The sequence below is a fragment of the Petaurus breviceps genome, unplaced genomic scaffold (assembly GCF_028583685.1).
Source record: "Petaurus breviceps papuanus isolate PSGF00001 unplaced genomic scaffold, PetGlider_PUasm1.0 103, whole genome shotgun sequence".
In the NCBI taxonomy this organism is placed as follows: domain Eukaryota; kingdom Metazoa; phylum Chordata; class Mammalia; order Diprotodontia; family Petauridae; genus Petaurus; species Petaurus breviceps.
In genome coordinates, this window is record NW_027185588.1 from 6,390,123 (window position 1) to 6,412,558 (window position 22,436).

A 22,436-nucleotide genomic window follows, 5' to 3' on the forward strand; every position below is an offset into this window, starting at 1 on the left:
CTCCCGAACAGCTCCCCGCTTTTGGTGGGTCTCCTTCCCTTGGGTTCACTCTCCACCTGCTTTTCAGAGTTGGCTTCTTTCCTACAGGCCCCCCCCCCCCAAAGTCAGCTTTCCCTTTCCTACAGACGCTCCCTGTTTTCCTGAAGGTGCTCGCCTTCCTGGAGGCCTGCTCCCTAAGCTGGGGAGCTTCCCTGCCCTCAGGGGCGCGGAGTCCCTCCCGATTGTCCCACCAGCCCCTATACCCGCGTCTTTGGGGGGAGGGGAAGGCTTGGACAGGTGGCAGTGACAGGCGTCTGATCTGCAGACCGTGTGTGCCTAGAAGAATTTGTGTGATGCATATGCCGCCTTCCTGCCCCCAAAACGTCCATGGCCTGGAATCTGTGCCGGAGAGAGCCAGAGCATGTGTGTGATTCTCCTTAGGCTCTTGTCTTGGGCCACCGAGGAGTCCGGCCCCCATTGGACTTGAGCTCCAAGGCCTGGGGTTCAGATTTCTGATGCTGCCATTTGCTAGTTCTTTAACCTTGGACAAGTGTTAAGCCTCAGTTTTCTCATGTGTTAGAAAAAACCAGAGGTGGTTAACCGCTGTACCCCCAAGCTGCTGCCCATGCATAACAGCAGTGACAGTGGCTTATGTGTATGCAGCACCTTCTCGGGGCAGGGTGCTTTCCTCAAAGGATGCCTTAATCTTACAAGTGATGAGACTGAGTCCCAGAAAGAGAAACCCCCTGTCAGGGTTGCCCAGCCCTGCTGCAGCTGCTGGGGAAAAGCATCCCATCAGTCCCATTGCACACCTTCACCTGATAGCTAACATGAGTAGTGGAGTTCACAGGCAGCTTCCATGACTTTTGTGTGATCTGGGCCTCAGTTTCCTCATCTGTAAAATGGAGAGGGCACACTGGGTGATTTCCAAAGCCTCTTCTATCTCTCAATCCTCTCCCTTCATTGTGGACTTTGGGCAGCTGGTTGGCCTGGCCTGGAGTGGCCTTTGGGGAATGAGTGTGGAACATGCACTGGTCCTGGTGGAATGACTCTGGGGCCCCGGGGGCCCTGGGTTCAGTACCAGCTCTCATGTTTCCTGCCTGTGTGCCCTTGGACAAGTAACTGACCCTCTCCTTCGGCTTGTGAGAGTCCTTGCTACAGCAGGACCCTAAGCCAGGCGTGGTTAAAGGGGCCAACTCCCTCGTGGTTACCTCAGAGATTTGGAGCCCTCTCCTCATGCTCAGAATCACAGTAGCCTTAGAACCATTGGGAGACTTTCTTCCTTCCAGCTCCAGGTTGGGTTTTGCCAGCCTCCCAGCCATTACCTTGTTTCCTGGCCTGGGGAATGAAGGCTCTGGAGGCCTGAGGAAGAGGCTGTGTGTTTTTCTGGGCTCTGCTTAATTGGGCCCCATGAGAAACTCCTAGCCCCAGCCTGGGAACGTCTTTCCCCCCCAGGAAATGGGGTCTTGGGGTTGGATTATGTTTCTCCCCTTGCGACCAGGCCTTTTTGCCTGACAGCCTCTCTGCTCTTTCATCTTTCCTTCTCCCTCTCCCCTTTGTAGGGACTCCTCCCTGTAAGTCTGCTTTGCTTCTTTTCCCTAATCAGCCCCTTAGCCCCTTAGACAGTCCATTCCCTGGAAGGCTCCCAAGTTTGGGCTACAGTTAAAGTCAGCAAATCTTCGTTAAGTGAGAGCCTCCCATGTATGTGTAGGGCCTTCCGCTGGGTGCTGGGGCTGTAGAAGCTTGTCTGGTCGGTAGAAAGCCGACTCCTTGAGGACAGCGGGCAGGGATTGTATTCTGCCCTTCTGGGCATCCCCAGATGTTTGCTTCTTGCCTGACTGCCCCTGTCCTCCTTGTCTTCTGCTGATCAGATAAGTCCCTTCTTCTGGTGCTGTATGTGTGTAACTGGAGAAATTTGGGGTGTGCTCAGGAAAGGCCTCTGGGGGAAGGTGTGTGTGTTTGTCTGAAGCCCCAGGGATAGTGAGTGTTTCCTCTTTCTTGCTCTTCCCTGCTTTTCTGGCTGGGGCCCTCCTGTCTTGACTCAGACAGAGGAAAGTAGAGGAAATGTTGAAAGGTGATTATTGGCTCAGGGTGTCTGCCATCCTTGGAGAGGAGAGTGGCCCCAGAAGTCTCATGGGAGAGTGTAAGCCCGGACCTGGTGTGGAGGGAAGAGCACAGCTAGGTTTGGGTGGGCTGGGTTTGGCGTTGGGCCCTGATTCTGTGAGCCTCAGTGGCATCATGGGTCCTGTACCAGGGCCCTCCTGCTCCCTGCCCACTCTGGAGTTGGGGACCTCAGTGAGCAGGTTTGGGCTTCTTGAATGGCTTCTCAAGGTTGCTTTCCTTGCTACCTTTCTCCCCATTCACCTCCTACCCATTTCCAGGTCAGATTATATTATCTTGGATATATCTTGGATTGCTGGGGCGGAGGTCAGGGTGAAACTTTTGATTAGACCTGGTGGGAGGCAGGTAAAATGGGCAGGGCCTGGGGCTGGGCTCTGAGTCAGAAGAACTAGATTTAAATCCATGTCCTGTCTCTTCGTTGCTCCTTGATTTTAGGCAGATCTTTTCCTTTTGCTGGGCCTCAGTTTCCCCCTTCACACAAAGGGATATTTGGACTTGAGCTCTTATGGGCCCTTGCAGCCAGAAGATTCTGAGATATGAGAAGTGGTCCTGGGATGAGGGGTTTATGTTTTTTACCACCCACAAAGTGTCTGGTCCCTGAGGTGGCGGTGGTCCCAAGGAGCTGGTTGGGAAATTTGTTCAGATGTCAGGCCTTTTAAGAATAGCTTGTAAGGAAGATTGTGCTTCCAGGAAAATAAGGGGAGTCAAATACTGCCATGCTGAGGATTTGGGGTGACTTGGGTTATGATAGTGATCGTAACCAAAACATGGTAAATAGTTATATTTGCCTATGTGTTTTTTTTTTCTTTTTTTACTTTTTGGAGGGCAGTTGGGGTTTATGTGTTTTTTTTTTTTTAATTATTACTATTCATCTATTGAGGAAATACCGTGTTGTTTAAAATCTTGTTTTTGGACTGTGAACCTCTGGTGGGCTTGGGGGCAGTAGATCACGTTGGACTGGGAGCATTCTCTCAGATGCTGGCTGAATGACCATAGGCAAACTGCCCTTTATGGCTCTCAGTTTCTCCATATGTAATGGTGATACATTTTTAAAATTCTCTATTATTACGAATAAGATTTTTCTATTTCTGAACACAAGTGGAAAAAGAAGATTGCATATAAAACTGCAAATCTTGGTGTAATGATTATAATGAATGATTATTCCCATTTCTATAGCCCTGTAGGGGCAGTATGGTTTGGTGGATAGAGAGCTGACTTTAAAACCAGGAAGATCTGGGTTCAGATGCTGATTTGGACACATTCCAACTGAGCCTGAGGTGACAGGACTGATCTGCATCCCAGGCAGAATTTGAGCTCAGCAGGTAGAGGGCCAGACCTGGGTGGTGTTTGTTGATGGGGGATTTGGACAGTTGTCAGGGCAAGGTGATGTCAGATCCCCTCTGCTTCCATTTATCTTTGCTGTTATTGTGCCCAGAACACAGCTAGCTTCCCAGTGAGATCTTGGCAAATCCAGCTGACCAAGTGCTGATAGCCTCTTTTCTTATGAACTCCTTTGAAAAGCACCAAGTCAATTCTTCCCTCTCACCCTCTCCAAATTCTTGCCATTAATATTTCATAGGATTGTTTTTTTGGGACTACTTTTCTCCAAGTGAAATGTTCCTTCTTGTTGTCCCTGGGGTATGCTGATGCCTGCTTGTTCTGTCTATTGGGAAGCTAGCTGTTTTCTAATGTCAAGGCTTTGGTTGACTGCAGAGGTTTGTCTCAGACCCATAGTGGCTGTTAGGGCCTGCCAGCAGCAGCTCATCCAAAGGGGGCTTGACTGAAAACATCCTTTCTCCATGTTTGTTCCCTGGGAAGAGAGTGAGTAGGTGGCCTGTAGAGGGAGAGAAAATAATAAAGAAGACTCCCTTGTCTATAGCTCAGCACACTTGCTGCTTTGCACATGGTAGGCATCTAATGAATGTTTTTAAACTGACTTCTTTTACCACCTCACACCTATCAGAGTGGTTAATATGACAAAACAGAAAAATGTTGGATGTTGGAGAAAACTGGGACACCATTGCAATGTTGGTGGAGTTGTGAACTGATCCAGCCATTCTGGAGAGCAGTTTGAAAAGATGCCCAAAGGGCTATAAAACTCTACATACCAAAAACAGGAGCTGTAGCTGTGGCAGCACCCGGAGCGGGCAGCTCAGGGTGTCCGAGTCAGCTGCGTACCAGAGAGCAGAGCTGCCGTCTCCCACGCCCTCTCTGCAACTTGGCGCCCCGGTGTCAGCCATGGCTAAAGACATCCTGGGCGACGCAGGCCTGCACTTCAATGAGCTGAACAAGCTTTGGGTCTTGGACCCTGAGGTTACTCAACAGACCTTTGGAGTCTCAAGGAGGAATGCAAGAATTTTGTGGACAAAAGAAATCGGCCAATTTCGGAAAAGAGTAGGTGGCTTAATTGAACTTGTTGACCAACTCGCAAAAGAAACTGAAAATGAGAAGATGAAGGCAATTGGAGCACGAAATTTGCTCAAATCCATAGCAGAGCAAAGAGAAGCCCAGCAGCAGCAGCTCCAGGCTTTAATAGCAGAGAAGAAAATGCAGCTAAAAAGATATTGGGTTGAATATGAAGCTTTGTGTAAAGTAGAAGCAGAACAAAATGAATTTATTGACCAATTTATTTTTTAGAAATAAACTTGATTTTTACAGTAAAAACCCCATTAAAAAAGACCAAAAGAAACTCTTCCAACTCCCCACCCCCCATCATTCCAATAAACTTGATGACCACGTGTGCATATATGCAATTTGGGATTGTAACAAGTCTTCTTTTTTAGAACCCTTCCCGATTGTAGCCAGGTGGCAGGAACCAGGCCCTGCCTGTGCAGAAGCCAGGACAGCAGGGCTGACCGTCTTTGGCTATGCACTCTCCTGTGTTGTCACTCTCTGGCCTCCAGCTATATCTATAAACACCAGTCCTGTTTTGAAGCACCTACCACATTGAAAGGAATAAGGCAATAAATTATTATTTCTAGGAAAAAAAAACTCTGCATACCCTTTGATCCAGCAGTACCACAGTGCTAGGTCTATATCCCAAAAATATTTTTTAAAATGGGGGAGGGGGGGAAGAAAGGACCTAGTTATACAAAAATATTTATGGCAGCTTTTTGTGGTAGCTAAGAATTAGAAATTGAAGGGATGCCCATCAATTGGGGAGTGGCTGAATAAGTTGTGGTAGATGCTTGTAATGGAATATTATTGTGCTATAAGAAGTGACAAGCAGGATGACTTCAGAAAAACCTGGGAAGACTTAGGTGAACTGATGCACAGTGAAGTGAACAGAAGCAGGAGACCATTGTACACAGTAACAGCAGTCTTGTCCGATAAAGAATTTAGTTATTCTCATCAATACAGTGATCTAAGTTTTAGCTGAGTTTGTGCTTTACAGAACAGACCCTTTTATTAAGGGGATTTGTTCTGTGAAGTTTGGATTCAGTCAAAGGGCCACACTTGAGGCCCCAGAGGACCACACATGGCCTTAGGCCATAGGTTCCCCACCCCAATTCCAAAGGACTAATAATGGAGCATACTATCTGCCTCCAGAGAAAGAACTGATATTGATTGCATACAGTCTGAAGCATGTTATTTTTCCTTTTTAATTTTTCTTTTATTTGAGTTTTCTTATATAAAATTACTAATATTGAAATGTTTTACATAATTGCACATATAAACCTATATCTGATTGCTTACTGTCTCAGGGAGGGGAGAGGGGAGGAAGGGAGGGATTGAATTTGGAACTCAGAATTTTAAATAAAAATGTTAAAAAGTTGGGAAAAAATTGTCTTGTTTTATTGTTTTAAAAGTGTACAAAATTTCCTTCTTCCACAACAGCCCTGGGAGGTACTGAGTACAAATATTACTTCCCTTTTGGAAGATGAGTGAACTGGGGCTGAGACTTGACTGTGGCCTTATTGCTGCTATTAATGCTGATCTTTTAAAAAAAATTATTTTTAAAAGGATTCTCTCTCCTTTCTACTGCTCCCTCCTCCCCACAGTTGAATGGTTTTTAAAAAGCCCTCGTAACAAGTATCCATAATCTGGTAAAAACAAATTCCCACATTGATCATGTCCAAAAATGCACGTCACATTCTGCATTTTAAAGTCCATCACCCCTTTGGAACAATGTGGATCTCCTGTTTCATCTAGTTCTCTGGATTGGTGGTTTATTGTTTAATTGATGAGAATTCTCAAGTATTTGAAAGTTATTTTTCTCTATAATGTTGTCATTGTCTAAATTGTTGTAGTTCTCCTTTCACTTTGCACCAGTTTGTAGAGATCTTTTCAGTCTCCTCTGATACTGCCCTTCATTTCTTTTGGCCCCATTGTTGTCCATTTCATTCATGTGCCATAATTTGGTTAGCCATCTCCCAATAGGAGAGTACCCTTTTAGGTGCCGGTTTTTGACTACTCCCACAAAAAGCTGATCTAAATGTGTTTGCATGTGTGAGTCCTGTTCCTTTTTCTCCGGCTTCTTTGGGGTGTAGACCTAGTAGTGGTTTTGCTGGGTCACAGTGAAGACAGAGTTGAGTAACCTGGGGCACAGTTCCAAATTGCTTTTCAGAATGGCAGGAGCAGTTCATGGCTCTACCAGCAGCACATGAGTGTGCCTGTTTTCCTGTAGCTGCTCCAGCATTGATCATTTTCTTCTTTTGTCATCTTCGTTATTCTGATAGATGTGAGGTGGCACCTCAGAGTTGAGCCCTGCCTGAGATTTATTTATTTTTGAAGCAGTCAGGGTTAAGTAACTTGCTCAAGGTTAAACACACAGCCAGTTATTTCTGGGTGTGGTGCTGAGTATCTGAGCCCAGGATTTGATCCAGGTCATCCTGACACTGGAACCGGTGCTCTTACTCACTGCACCACCTGGCCACCCCTAAGCAATCGGGGTTAAGTAACTTGCTCAAGGTTACACGGCCAGGTGTTTCTGAGTGGGTGCTAAGTGTCTGAGCCCAGGATTCGATCTCCAGGTCTTCCTGACACTGGAGCCGGTGCTCTTACTTGCTGTGCTACCTGGCCGCCCCGAGATTTATTTTTTAACTTTTATTTTTTTAGCCCTGAGATTTAAACCCAGGTCTCCTAATTCCCACATTGTATGTATCTCTAAAGTGAGTACATGTCTCTATGAAATTCAGGGGTTTGGAGTGAATAGTTTCTAAATTCTCTTGCAGCTCCAATATTTTGTGACTCAGTTGTAATGTTTCAGAGTTTCAAGAGACATAATTTCTCGGCAATTAGTCATTTCATTAATCATGCTAGCATTTTAATAAAAGAGGTCAGTGGCACTCTGAAATGCCAAAGACAATTCATAGCAGCTGACTCAGGGTGGCAATCAACTCTGATTGCTTAATAATTAATGAGAGAATGAATATTACAATGAGAAGTGGGCTTACTACTATGAGGGTCTGAGAGAGTGACATCATATCACTCTTGGACAAAGAGACTATTCCCTTCCCCACCCCCACCCCAACCTGAGTAGAACACCCTGGGCTTCTCTGCCTTAGATTAAATTTCTTGTAAGGTTGGGTGGGGTCTGACCAAGATTGAGGAGTTAATTCAATCTCATTATCAGTACTGTCCTTCAGGAGACTGAACTTTGAAATGAGAACTACAGGAAAAGGGGGAACTCTGGATCTCCCCAAATTATTAATAATCATTTCTGTGACATTATAATCAGCATTAGGGAGCCTAGGGATTTGGAATATAGTAGAGGAGACTTAAATGGATAAGGCATTGAAGACTGAGAAACTTTAAAAAGATGGCTTAGGTCTTCCCCATGTGCCTGCTCCCTCTCCCTGGGAGGAGGGAGTGAGAGTGAAGGACATTGAATGCTATTTAATGGGAGTTACAGCAATGATCACACTTGGCTGGTGTTCAACATTAGCTGGAATGGCTGGTTAACGTCTAGAATAAAAGTACTTAAAAGGCAACCCTACCCTCCTTTGAAGCTGTGAAGAGAACAGCCCTTTCCTGATTGGCCTTGGGAATTAATAGCAGCAGCCAAGGTGCCATGACACCTCAGATGATTGTATTTTGGCATTTTTGCTTGTAGTGCACTATTGCCACTGTTTGTCAACCAAATAGACATTTGCGCTGATGGACACAAACAACTCTGGGTCTGTGTTGTGTTGCATCTGTTTGCAATGCCCCTGGCTAGTAGACTATAATATGCTTGAGGAAGAGATTTTACCCTAATTCACAGATCAACCATATATTATCAAAACTGGGAGGGCACTTAGAAATCATTAAGTCCAACCATCTTAGTTTTGCCAGTGAGGAAACTGAAACCCAGAGAATCAGTGGGTCTTGCCCAAGGTCAACAGTAAGTGAAGATGATGACAGAGTCTGTTGGTTGTTCCATAGACATCTCAAACTCAGCATGACCCAAATGGAACTTACCTTTCTCCTCAAACCTCTGAAAGGCATCACTAGTCTTCTACACTTCCAGGTATGTAGCCTTGGCATTAAACTCAGCTCTTCATATGCCCTCAACCCCATGTATCCAATTGGCAGCTAAATCTTTTCTTTTCTACTTTCTTATCTTTTTCATCCAACCCCTTCTCTCTGGTCCAATAGCCACTCCCTCAGTTGAGGCTCTCACCACTTCTCACCTAGATTTTTGCAACAGCTTCTTTGAAGCAGGTCTGACTGCCTCAAGTCTCTCTCCATTACAGCCTATCCCATGCATCGTAACCAAAGTGATTTTTCCTAAGCAGAGATTTGACCCTTTGACTCTCCTGTGTCAGGTCCAATGGCTTCTCATTGCTTCTAGGAGAAAATAGATTGTTAAGTCATTTTTCAATTGTGTCCAACTCTTTGTAACGCTCTTTAGGGTTTTCTTGGCAAAGGTACTGGAGTAGTTTGCCATTTCCTTCTCCAGCTCATTTTACATTTGAGGAAACCGAGGCAAACAGATTAAATGACTTGCCCAGGGTCACACAGCACGATTTCACCTATGAAAGTGTCTGAAGTCAGATTTGAATTCATGAAAAGGAATATTCTTGATTCCAAGCTCACTGCTGTATTTACGGGGCCACCTAACTGCTTGGGGATGAAATATAAACTCTACAGCTTTTAAAACCACATGCAGCTTTTCCCAACTTAAGAGAAAATTTTAATTTTCAATTCCCAATTCTCTCCCTCCTTCTACCCTTGTTTCTTACTCATTGAGAAGACAAGAAATATGAAGCCCATTAGGCATATGAAGTCACGCAAAGCATTTCTACATTAGCCGTGTTCTGAAAAAAAAAAAGAGCAAAAAATAGATAAAGAGAAAAAAATCTTCAGTCTGCACTCTGAGTCCATCAGTTCTCAGTCTGGAGGTGGATGACATTTTCTATCATGCGTCCTTTGGCTCATCGTGTCGATCAGTTACTGAGTCTTTCACCGTCCATTTTTACATGACTGCTGCTACTGTGTGCAGTGTTCTGACTCCGCTCACTGCACTTTGCACCCAAGTGTTCCTGAGATCTCTCCATCATTTCTCGCAGCACGGTGCCTCCATCTGACCAGACTTTCCAGCTTTATTGGACAGAGTTCCTTTTCTTGGACTCTTTTCTAGCCAAACTGGTCTTCTTTCCGGTCCTTACATGGGCCAGCCCTCTCAGCCCCTGGGCCTTTGTGCGGGCCAGGAGTAGTCCTTCTCTCCCATTGGGGTGCAGTTCGGGCACCGCCTTCTGCATGAAGCTTTTCCTGGTCCCAAATTCCCTCGTATTGAACTGACAGGCATGTGTCTGTATTCACGTAATATTTGTGCCATATATATTTATAGGTGTCCTTGTTTCCACTGTGAGAATGGCAGCGCCTTTTAAGTAGGGGGCTGTTTCACTGTTGGCACTTGGTGTGTGGCACATAGCAGTACTGCACTGATTCCTGCAGAACCAGGACTTGGGACTTGCAGGTGGTCCCGCTCAGCTGGGGGCCCCCGGGACACTAGTTGTCTGTGAGATACCCGGGGTGGGGGGAGCTTCTTCAGTGGCTGAGGGCTCCCCTGCTCTCTCCCTTCTCACAGGCACCCGGAACGCAGTGCTCAACACGGAGGCGAGGACGGTAGAGGCAGACGTGCTGAGTCGTCGCTGCGTCATGATGCGGCTGGTGGACTTCTCCTACGAGCAGTACCAGAAGGCGCTCAGGCAGTCGGCCGGGGCCGTGGTCATCATCCTGCCTCGGGCCATGGCTGCTGTGCCGCAGGATGTCATTCGGGTACGTGTGGTCGCCCCGTCCCTCCACGGCCTTGGCCGCTCAGCCACCAGCCCGACTGCCAGGCTCTCGGGTTCGTTCGGCAGCGTTTGCACTTGGCAGGCCGGGATTCTGAGCCTGCTTTTGTCACACACTGCTGGGGGACCCTGGGCAGCAGGCCCTTTTTGTCCCACGGGCCTTCGTCTCCCCGTCTGTAGAATTGGACTGAATGGTGTCCAGATCTTCTAGCAATTCTCTGATTATGGGCCATGGGCGTTAATCCCTCTTCTTGTCATCCTTGATCCCTGCTCTCTCCCCTTCATCCTCATTCCTCCAGGTTACATATTTCAGTGACTCCATGTGGGTTGTTTCTCTGCTAGTATAGGCAATCAACAACAAACATTATTAAGCACTTACTGTGTGCTAGGCACTGTGCTGGGGAGATACATAGAAAGGCAAAAAACAGTCCCTGTTCTCATGTAGCTCCCCCTTCCCCTCACGGTCCAAAGGGGGAGTGGGAAAGGCAGCCAGGCAGCAGAAACAAGGAGGGGGGACAGCCAGTGAAAATGCCCAGAGCCAGGAGTGGAGGGTCTTGTTCCCGGAACAGCCATGAGATCAGTGTCACCGGGTTGCAGAGTGGGGGCAGGGAGAGAGAAGGTGTATGGGGGAAGGGGCCAAACGGAGGGTTTTGTATTTGATTCTGAAGGTGACAGGGAGACGGTGCAGTTTATCGAGTAGGAGAGTGACATGGTTGTATGTGTGCTTGAGGAAGGTCACTTGAATGGCTGTTGGGAGGATGGGCAGGAGAGGGGAGCTTGTGGCGGGCAGCTCCCCAGCAGCTTTGGGGTGATGAGGGCCTGCACCAGAAGGTGGCAGTGTCAGAGGAGACAAGTGGAAGAGATGCTACTAAGGCCAAATCAACAGGCTTCAACAAAAGATTGGCTTTGGGGGAGAGTAGAGAGTGATGCCTCAGCTGTGGGCTGGTGCTGGAGATAGAAGGACAAAGGGGAGCCCTGCCCTGCACGCAGGGAGCTTATGTTCTACCAGGGGAGATAGCATGGGCACCTCTCAGGCAGGGTATCAGGGAAAGGCATCCTGCAGACCAGTGTTTGAGTTCAGCTTCGAGGGAGACTAGGGCTTCTGTGAGGCAGAGGGGAGAAGGCATGGCGGGGGGCAGTTGTGCAAGGGACAGAAAGGAGAGGTTTGTGTGGTGTGTCATCAGCAAGGAAGATGAAGGGGGGTCTTAATACAATAAGGCTGGGAAGGCTAGACAGTAGTTTGAGGGGCTGGCATGGTCGCAGTCAGGGAGGGCTTTTTAAGAAGAGAGACTTGAATGTGAATGGAGGCATCAGATAGAGGATGAGAAGAGGCCAGTGGGGGATTTGGAGAAGAGGACAGGGCCGGGCACCACGGGCACAGGGAGAGGGTTGGCCCTGACCAGAAGAACGGCCCCTCCTCTCGTCTTCAGGACAGACATTCATGTGGCATCCTGGTCTGCCCTCCCTGCTTTGCTTCTGACTCTGGCCCTGGAAGCAGTCATCAGACCGGTACTGCTGCTGCTTTTGGAAAGGACCGGACAGTCACCTGCCCTCCTGCCCTATGCCAGACCTCCCCTCTTGTGTTCTCTGCCCCATTAGAGTGTAACATCTTGAGGGCAGGTGCTTATATCCCCAGCAGCCAGCATAGTGCCTGCTACAGGGGATGCACTTAATGACTTTCATTCATTCACATTTCCCTGTCCTGACCCTGGTGGCAGTGGTCTGCCTGCCTGCAGGCCATTTGTCCTCATTTCTCAGTTATTGATCAAGATTCTAAGTGTTTCCTGTGTGCCAGGCCCTGTGCTCACAGAGTCCATTCCCTGGCCCAGAGTCTTCCTCTCTTAAACTGGGGGATCAGAATGCATGCTGAAGCTGCCCCAGTTACCTGACTTGTGACTTCTTTAGTCTCTTCAGGTCCCAGGACCTACTCCCAAGATTATTTTGAAGATCAAATTGAGATGACCTCTTTCAGGTGAATTGCAAACTTTAAAGGGCTGTAGAAATGCCACTGTGATGTCTAAGGGTGACATAGTGGATAGATCACTAGACCTAGTGTCAGGAAGACCCGAGTTCAGATGTGGCCTCAGACACAAGCTAGCTTTGTGACCTTGCGCAAGTCATTTAACCTCTGTTTGCCTCAGTTTCCTCCTCTGTAAAATGGGGACAATAACACCTACCTTCCAAGATGATCGTGAGGATCATATGGCCTGTAAAACACTTTGCAAACATTCAGTTGGTATATAAATGTTGGTTCTTGTCATTACTAATTATTATTGGTTCTTTTTTGCTCTTTTGGGAGGGTAATTGGGGTTAAGTGACTTGTCCAAGGTCACACGGCTAGTTTTGTGTTAAGTGTCTGAGGCTGAATTTGAATTCAGGTCCTCCTGATTCCAAGGCCGGTGCTCTATTCACTGTGCCTCCTAGCCACCCCTTACTAATTATTCTTGTTAACAGTAATAATGCCCCAGCCCTACATGGGTATAGTCACACCCTACTCTCACCATTAGCCACATGTGATCAAGAAATCCCTAATTTCTTTTTTCCACCCTCACCTCCCGTGAGGTTGTGACTTTCTGAAGAGGCCCTGTGGTGTTCTAGGTGTTGCAGAGAGGAGCGTGGGTGGGGACGCTCCTCTTCCATTTGGGCTCCCTGCTGGGTGGTGGATGAGCCCGGCAAGGATCCTTCTCCCTGGGTTTGCTCATTAGGGATTCTTGTTCGGAGGGCCCGAGGGCGTCAGCTGACGACAGCATCTATATCTGAGTAATCTTCGTGGGTCCCACCGCCTGCCGCTCTGGAACAGCCGCACTGTTTCTTGGCTTTCTTTGTATTTCCAGCACTAACTACAGAGCCTGGCACATAGTTGGTGCTTAATAATTGCTTGTAGACTTGTTAGAAAGCATTTTATTCCTTGTGTCTTCGCACCTCCCCCATGAGGTAATGTAAATGTTCCTATTTTACCATGAACAAATTAAGGCCCAGAGATCAGAAGTTGACCATGCTCCCATGGCTGGTAAGTGGTGAGGACTGGGGCCTTGAGGCTTGGCCTCCTGACTCTAGGATGCAGGTCCTCTGGCCCTCTTAGTCATGGTGTCCTGGCCCCTCTGCCCCCTCAGCTCCACTTCCCATCTACCCCTTCTTCATGTCCCCCTTGCAGTCTGGAGGCATCTTAGGGCACCTGGACTGCTTCTGCCAACTCTTCACCTGCCTTATCATTCGTTGGGCTTGGAAGCTGTCGATTGGGGTCCATTCTGAGCCCAGGGTTTCCTTTCTTTCCCTAGCAATTCATGGAGATTGAGCCTGAGATGCTGGCCATGGAGACCATCGTCCCCGTCTACTTTGCAGTGGAGGACGAGGCCTTGCTTTCCATCTATGAGCAGACCCAGGCTGCCTCAGCCTCCCAGGGCTCGGCATCTGCAGCAGAAGGTAGGGTCTGGTGGCAGGCCGGCAGTGGCTCCCGAGTCCCGATGTCTCTGTAAAGGGCATTGGTTGTGGGGGTGGGGGGGGTTGGGGGCGGCTGCTCTCAGTTCAGGTCCCGTGGAAAGCGTCTATTTGGGGGATAATTGGACGTGTTCTCATCCCATTTCTTCCCTCCTTCCATGACTCAGCAACAGATCAGCATTTCATCTCTAGCTGGGAAGAGTTGTCGGGATAACTTTGACTCCTGGAAAACAAAACAGCATTTTAATGTATTTTTTATGATTTTATTGAACATTTTTTTAAAAAGGCTACATCCATTTATTTTATCCATTTAAAAAATTGCAGTTTTATTGATGGCATTTGCTTTTTTGCATTAGTCGCTTTGGCATCTCATCACCCTTCCCCCATATGCACTCACTGAGCTTTCCCAGTGACACAGACACGGTTATGTTGAACCACCCAGACTGTGCCTGCAGTGTTCTACAGCTGGCCCAGCCCACCCCGCCTCCCAGAGTAGGAGAGGGGCTGCCCAGGCTTTTAGAGAGAACTAGGGCCCTCGGATTCCTGCCCTTGAAGGCGGCCTTGGAGCCAGCCAGCTCTCCTGCATCCTCCTCTCACCCTCACTTCTTTTCCTGGCTCCAGATTGCTCATGCCAGGCACGTTGTATTCATCAGGTTTTGGTGCCTTTCTCATTTACTGTTTGGTAGTCATTGTGGATTGGGTTTTCCTGGTTCTGCTTGCTCCCCCCGGCTCCCCATCCCCCAAAATCAGTTCTTTTGTTGTCTCTTATGACACAGCTATATGACCATATTCCATTATGTTCCTAGACCACTTAGTTCAGCAGTTCAGTGGGCCCCTTTTGGCTGCCCCCAAACGTGCAGAGGCAGCATTTTTAAATAAGTCTCTTTCTGGCGTCTCCCATCTCTGTCTAATTAAATGGTAAAAGTTGTTGTGGGTGGACAGTGTAGTCTTTGTACTGGAACTATGTGCCAGGATCCTGGATCATTTGCTAGCTCTCAGCCATAGAGGACACTCACTGTGGCCCCAGAGATGAGGATGACACTTGTGCCACATTTACAGAGAGAGGGGCTCATGGGGGGAGAGGGTGAGAAAGGCCCAGCCCATTGGTGGGGCTGGTTCTGCTTTGAGAGACTTGGATTGAACTCGCTGTGCTTTCCTGGAGGGAGCTGGGAGGAGTGGGGCCTGAACTCTGTGCCTCTTGTCTCTCCAGTTCTCCTGCACACAGCCACTGCCAACGGCTTCCAGATGGTCACTAGTGGGGCCCAGAGCAAAGCTGTGAGTGACTGGCTCATCACCAGTGTGGAGGTGAGTGCCCTGAGACCAGAACTCCAAGCCAGCCCCAGTGAGCTGGAGACATTCCCTTAGTCCGTGCTGAATTTACTGACGAGCAAGAATGGAAATAAAAAAACTTCCTTTTTAAGAATATATTTTACTGCTTTAATAATGCCCAAATGTCCTGGTGTCTTTCTGCCTCCACTGAGAGCCATCCCATAGAAGGAAGAAGAGAAAAAAACTCATCACGTTGAAATGACATAGAATGAATACAGCCAGGACATCTGGAAATCCTTGGTGTTCTCCGCAGTGTCCCCTAGCCCTCTTCCCACCTCTTTGGAGGAGGAGGAGGCAGCCTGCAGGCGGCTTTCAGTCTTCTGCACGTGGTATATCCATCCACAGCTCTTTAATTGCCAAAGGAACTTCCCTTCGCCAGCATCGACTTTGGGGCCCACCCTGGCCGCCGTGTGTGCGTGGTAAATGCATAGTTTGATAGTATGAAGATAAACCTGCTGCACGTGTCTGAGTCTGATAGGTTAATGCCTGGATTCACCAAGACCACAGATGTGCTGAGAACACTTGGTTCTCCTATAGCCTTCCTCCACTCTTCTGGTGTCCCCAGCCACTCCTTAGCCCAGGGTGGAGCTCTGCCCCATTGGGAGGGCCTTTGGTGCCAGCCTGATGACAGAGCCCTTAAGTTAGGAGAAGCTGCAGGAACAGCTTCTAGCGTTCTGCCTGGGAGAGTTGGGCAGAATTGTGGTTGGAGAGACTGGGCTGCCTTGTTTATACTTGAGCCTGTTGGGTGGCTGTGCAGTGGGCACCGCTCCTTAGGTGTGTGGCAGCACATCTGCTGACCAAGGCTTTCCGATCCTCTGCCCCTGGATAGAGTCCCAACAGTGCCGGACCAGTCCCCACTGTCTCTGACCTTAGATCCAGCCTGTTCACTTACCTGTGGAATGAGGGGGTCCAGGAACTGGGCTCTTTAATATTCTGATGCCTTCCCATACTTGGCTTCCTTGCGATCCTGCATATTTCTTTAGTGCACTTAACAGCTTGAGTCAGAGGAGAGCCCCATTCACTAGGCGACTGTGCTGGTGTCCGGGTCACAGTGAAGGGTCTCTCACTCTGCCTCTTGTCGCTCTGCAGCTTGGACCCTGTGATTCTTCCTCAGCGGCAGGGAGAACTGACTGGAGCCCATCCCCTCCTGGCCCCCTGCTTCTTTGCCTGGAGGAGGTGTCTAGGCCCAGGGGCATCCTGCCCCTCCACACCAGGAACGTTTGGCTTCGTCCTCTTTCTGTGCCCTGGCCACAGGGACTGCCTGTCTCTTGTAGCCAGATGGCTTTGGGTTAGCGACTCCAGAGAGGCTGACCTGTAGTGGATAGAGTGTGGGTGTGGGGATGGTGTGAGTCTGCACCCCACCTCGGGCATATCACTTCTGAGCCTTGGTTTTCTCATGTGTAAAACAGCTGGCAGTGCTGACCTCAGGCATTGTGGGGGAGTTTCAATGAGTAGCGCCCGGCTGGAAAGCCCTGTATCAGTGTCAGCTGTTACTTATTAGTGGCCTATAGCAGAAGCCTCCACGAGTAATTGAGTTGCTTACCTTACAGGAGGGTCTGAGGGGGGCCTGCTCTGAGGCCAAGGTGAGCTCCTGCCCTCCCAGAGCTTACCTGTAGCTCTGTTGGGAAGGTGGGGCGTGTCCACCTGCTGGGGATGTCAGGCAGTGGGCAGTGCGTCCTGTGAATGGTGGAGGCTCCAAATGCTGAGGGAGTTCCCAGGAGGGAGTGCTGCCTTGTACTTCTGGGGATCAGGGAAGGCCTCCTGGGAGAGGTGACCCCCGATCAGAGAAGAGGATTCTGGTCTGGCTTCACACCTGTCCAGCCTAGAGTCAGGTCTGGGACAGTGGGTCATTGTGGGGGAGTGGTAGGAGGTAAGCCTGGATGCACAGACTGGGCCAGGTCGAGGGCCCCGAGTGTTGCCCTGCCATGCTGACATTGACTCAGCTCACCCTCCATATCTGTCCTGGCTATTTACTGCTGACCCCCATGAGCCTGGGAGCTCTGCGAGGGCAGGGGCTGGTCCACATTGTTCTCTGTATCCCCCAAGTCCTGGGAACACTTAATGAATGCTGGCTGACTGATTGATGCGAGTGGATTTCCTTGATCCTCACAATGGCCTCATGGGGTACATGGTTGGAACAGAATCACCATTTTACAAGTGAGGAAGCTGAGGCCCCACAGAAGTCAAGCCCAAAGTCACAGTAAATGACAGAGCCGAGACTTGAACCCAGGCCTCTTGGACTGTAAGACCAGGGTTCTTTTGACTGTTTATTCCCTGCTGCCTCAGACAGCTATTAGGGCATGAAGCTTTAGTATAAGAGTGGTGGGACCCATGTAAGCTGGTACAGGAGGGCCACAGCAGGCCTTTTACCAGGCCTTGGCTTTCTTGCTTCCCTCACTAAGAGGTCAGGAATTGTCCATGGCTGTTAGGTGGCACTGTAGTGCGCACAGGGTGCTGAACCTGGCATCAGGAAGCTCTAGATTCGAATTCTGCCTCAGGCGCTGTGACCGTGGCCACGCCTCATTTTCCTCATCTGTTAAATAGGGTAATAATTACACCTGTGATTGTGCTGGGATCAAGTGAGAGAATATTTGTAAAGTGCTTAGCATAGAGCCTGGTACACAGTAGGGACTTACTAAGTGCTGGGCTTGAGCTGCTTCTGAGAGGCTGCAGAGTTTGGGACACAAGGCTGCTGGCCAGGCACGTGGGCTGTCTGCGTGTGAGTGGAAGCTGGCGCATTCTTTGCCAGGTGGTGCCTTGCCTCTAGGGACCTTTTCTCCCACTTCTGATGGTGGTTTTCTTCACAGGGCCGGCTGACGGGACTGGGCGGTGAGGACCTTCCCACCATTGTCATCGTGGCTCACTACGACTCCTTTGGGGTGGCCCCTGTAAGCATCCCCTCTGATGTCCTCCCCCTTCTTGGTCCTTTCACTTCAGGAAGAGCTGGGGTGAGAGGGGAGGGCTCCAGGTGACTTCTTTCGGGAAGGCTGCTCAGTCAAACCTAAGGCAGCTGCTTTGTTCTAGTGGCTTTCTCATGGAGCCGACTCCAATGGCAGCGGGATTTCCGTGCTCCTGGAGCTGGCCAGGCTCTTCTCGAGGCTGTACACCTACAAACGCACCCACGCGGGGTAAGTGTGCCTGAGGCCTCCGCGGTGGGGCCCAGCCAGGGTGACTGCAGAGCCCCTCTTCCTGTGGCTTTGCTCTCCTCTCCCCTCTTCTCTGCCCCCTTCTCCCTGTCTCCCTCTCTCAAGCGCAGCTGGATGTCCCCACTGTCCTGATCTAGCCCTTCTTTTGCCATCGGGTCTCCTCTTTCCATGCCCAGACCTAGAATCATGTGTTCTCAGTGCTGGAGGAGTCCTTGCAGCTCAGCTAGTCCAAGCTTGCTCCGTGTAGCAGTCTCCATGGCAACCTCCTTGACAGGTGGTCAGTGCATGCTTGAATGCTTTCAGGGGCTGAAACTTCCCTCCTTGCAGGAGCATCTGCAGGGCTGCCTGTTATCTGGCAACCTCTTTGTTAGGTGGGCTTCCTAGGCTTGAGCTGGATCAGACCTCCCTGTATTTTCTCCTCTGGTTTGTGCTTGCTCTGTTCTTGGGGATTACCTAGAGCAAAGGCCTGTGATTGATCGTTGAGGTCAGAGCATCCAACCTCCTTATTTTACAGATGAGGAAACTGAGGCCCAGAAAAAGGGGGAGACTTGACCCCAGGGCCACATAGGGAGTCAGTGATGGCTGGGATTGGACCCAGATCCTCTTGCTTCGGATCCAGTGTGTTCTTTCCACTATGCCAAGCTGATTATGTTCTCTCCTAAAAAGGCTTTTTTCAAACTTTATTCATGCATTTCATTCCTTTCTTCATCAGCATATGTTCTTCTTGAATTAGAGTGCTGTCCTAATGCCTGGTGTTGACATGTATGTGAGACAGAAGCTATGAGAGTCCTTAGAGCATAGAATATCAGAACTAGAGGGCCCTCAGAACACAGGATGTCAGAGCTGGGAGGGCCCTCAGAACACAGGATCTCAGAATTGGAAGGGCCCTTAGGACATAGAATGTCAGAGTTAAGAGGGCCCTCAGAGTGTTTTTGGTTTTGTGTCCTTGGCATGGAGCCTTCCTCATGAACTTTCTCAGTGTTTGTTGAATTGAATTGATGAAAGAGATGCCAGTGTTGTTCATAGACTAACCGTGCTGGGCACTCAGAGATTCCTATTTCCCTAGCAACATAAAGGGTACATCCATGTGTTTTCCACTTTCAGTGACTTTCCTAGTGTCTGAATCTTGGGTAAACACGTTAGCACAAAATGCATAATAGTAGAAGAAAACCTTGAATTGGGAACCAGTCACTGTGGGTACCAGAACCAGGTCTTCTATTAACTCACCTTATAAACTTCATCAAGTCATTTCCTCTCTGAGACTCAGTTTTTCCTTCTGTAAAATGTGGTTGGATTAGATTACTTCTAAGGTTCCTCTTAGTTGTGACATTTTGTGTTCTAAGAGCACCTTCAGTGCTGACATTCCATGTTCTAAGGGCCCTCCCCGCTCTGATACTCTAATCAAACAATTCTGTTTTCCTCCTGGCAGGTACAACCTGCTGTTTTTTGCCTCTGGTGGGGGCAAATTTAACTATCAGGGCACTAAGCGGTGGCTAGAAGACAACCTGGACCACACAGGTGAGTCAGGGGCTGCTGCTGGGTGGCCAAGGAAGGGGAAAGACTGGAGGAGGGGCTGAGAGGCCACAGCCTGGTGAGCAGAGGCAAGATGCTTTGGGATACCTTGCTGGTCTCCTCCCATTTGTCTCCTTGCTCAGTGCACTGACTTGGCTGTTCCTTGTCACCTGCCCCCACCCTTTTTCAGACTCCAGCTTGCTGCAGGACAACGTGGCCTTTGTCCTCTGCCTCGACACCCTGGGCCGAGGGAATGGCCTGCACTTGCATGTGTCAAAGCCTCCCAAGGAGGGGACCCTGCAGTACGCTTTCCTTCGAGAGCTGGAGATGGTAACGGTTTGGGGTGGGAGCATGGAGGACCATGCCTGAGGGTGGGCAGGGTCCCACATCCCTCTTTGGTTCTGCTCAAGGGAAGGATGCCTGGTGCGTCTGAACAGGGCCGGCCCAAGAGACTAGCAGAAGCTGGACTAGTGCCCTTCCCCTCCCCATCTCCCTTGCCAGAGCTGAGGGTCAGAGCCTGGGCCAGGGTACTCTTGCTGGCCATCCAGCTGAAAGACCAGAGCTTGGCATCCAGGCTAGCCACTGGCTCCTAGCCCTTCTCCGGCCAAGCAGAGCCTGGTCTCTGTGCAGGTGGCTGCCAGCCAGTTCCCAGAGGTGAGCTTTTCTATGGTGCACAAGAAGATCAACCTGGCAGAGGACATGCTGGCCTGGGAGCATGAGCGCTTTGCCATCCGCCGACTCCCGGCCTTCACAGTCTCTCACCTGGAGAGCCATCGAGACGGGCTTCGAAATAGCATCATGGATGTCCGGTAAGTGGTCTGGGGCCGGCTGTCTCCTCTCCTCCTCCTTCCCTCTCAAAGCATTTCTCTGGTGGAGCCTCTTGTTTGGCCTCAGTCCGGCCCTGTTTGGACACACCAGGCCCTCTATATCTAATATTGAACCTGTGAAACAGGAGGGCTTTTCTGTTCCATCCTTGCTCTCTTCCTCCTACAAATGCATGTCCAGTCCCTACAGTGCTGGTGCTGGGGCCTTGGGGACATAGAAGGGTGTGCTCTGTCTCATAGCATTGGTAGTTTAATAAAGGAAGATGAGACACACAGAGATAAATCCTGTACTTTAGTGGGACCTAGGATCCTTGGCCTCCTGTGAATTTTCCACAAGGAGCCTGTCCATCCAGTGAACTGGGGTCTTCTCTGGGTGTCTTGCTGTGTGGTGGGCTGGATGTCTCTCACTTCGCTTTATGATCAGCCCACCTCTCTTTCTGGGTCGTCCATCTCTGACATCCCTGATGAGGTTGCTCCTGGTAACCAGACGCCTCTGATGAACCTGGAGTTTTTAATTCTCTAGAGAGGGTGATTTTTCATGACACAGCAATACAGCGGTATTAGAAGAATACTGAAGTTTAAAATACGGGCTTTTGTTTCAAAACAAACCCTGGGGACCTTAACCGTGGGGGGGGCATTTTCCCAAAGGCAATCCGGCCTGCTTTCCTTCTGGGCCATCTCATCCATTCCTCCAGATGCACATACAGCCTGGGCAGCAGGAATTCAGCCACGATTGAGGGCAAACATAGGAGCATCTGGAAGCCCTCACCATTGCTAGGGAATTGCCTGCCCCCAGTTTGGACTCTGATGGACACCCTCCAGGACAGTAGCAAATGCTTTTGGGGAGCGCACTCAGTCCCTTTGCCTTGTACCTCAGCTCTTGAGTAGAGGGGTCCATCCTGTTTGTTAACGCCTTTCAAGGTTTGATCTTGACATGTTCATAGGAGATGCCTACTTCGGGGAGAGCTTGCCAGGCAGTGTTTTGCTCTTATGAACTAAATTTTTTGTAAGTCAGCAAACAGTAACCAGGGTTGCATCTTTTGGCCAGTTGTGACCTCAAAGACCTGTGAAGCTGTAGAATGGGGCCTGGAGGTCGGCACCTTCTCTGCAATGCAGAGCCTTGAAGAGAGTTGTGTGGGGCACTGTGAACTCTCCCAGGGTCCCACGACCAGTGTGGCTCAGAGTCTGAACTCCACCCAGGTCCTCTGACTACAGGCCACCTTTCTCCTCCCTCCACCGTGTGCCCTGGCAGTAAAGAGGCTGCTGGCTAGCTGATGCATATGGAGATTTATTTTCATGAAAGTTTTTTTTTTCTTCAAATGCTATATTAACTTCTGATTTACATCATTCACTTCCGCCAGATTTTGAGTTACAAATTTTCTCCCTGTTTTTTCCCTACCCACCGCCCCAAAATAGCAGTCCCACAGGATATCCCCTCCTCCAATCTGCTCTCTCCCATATTTTCTCCCATACCCCTTTCGACTTTTCCAGTGGATCTCCACACCCCAGTGCCTGTATATCTTATTTCCCAATTTTATGTAAAATAGTATTATTAATAATAATATATATTTGAGTATTTGATTTTAAAACTTTGAATTCCAGATTCATTCCCTTCCTCCCTTGTCACCCACCCTTACTGGGAAGATAAGCAGTTCAGTATAGGTTGTACATGTGTGGCTAATGCAAAACAATAACATAGTAGATATATTGTAAAAGACTGACTATATTTCCCTCCCTCCTATCCCACCTCCCACTTGTTCTGTTCTCTACTTTGATCCCATCCCTTTTCAAAAGTGGGTGCTTCCAACTTCCCTCCCCCCAGCCTGCCCTCCCTTCCATCATCCCCCCTCTCATCCCCTTCCTCCCCT

The 22,436-nt window shown here is 49.3% G+C and overlaps 1 protein-coding gene and 1 pseudogene across 3 annotated transcripts in view; both read left to right on the forward strand.

Moving 5' to 3' along the window:
- The window catches only part of NCLN (nicalin), a 42,987-nt gene that overhangs the window by 1,059 nt on the left and 19,492 nt on the right, over positions 1-22,436 (forward strand). For all 3 annotated transcript variants that reach the window (XR_011171687.1, XM_069104475.1, XM_069104592.1), the window contains exons 2-9: positions 10,115-10,305; positions 13,598-13,742; positions 14,968-15,062; positions 17,894-17,974; positions 18,111-18,214; positions 19,662-19,750; positions 19,935-20,074; positions 20,375-20,553. Coding sequence is in view for 2 of the 3 variants with exons in the window: in XM_069104475.1 (XP_068960576.1) it covers positions 10,115-10,305; positions 13,598-13,742; positions 14,968-15,062; positions 17,894-17,974; positions 18,111-18,214; positions 19,662-19,750; positions 19,935-20,074; positions 20,375-20,553 (1,024 nt within the window). In the remaining variant the exon portion in view is untranslated. The remainder of the gene's footprint in view (positions 1-10,114; positions 10,306-13,597; positions 13,743-14,967; positions 15,063-17,893; positions 17,975-18,110; positions 18,215-19,661; positions 19,751-19,934; positions 20,075-20,374; positions 20,554-22,436) is intronic.
- On the forward strand, positions 104-5,091 carry LOC138174383 (intraflagellar transport protein 20 homolog pseudogene; annotated as a pseudogene).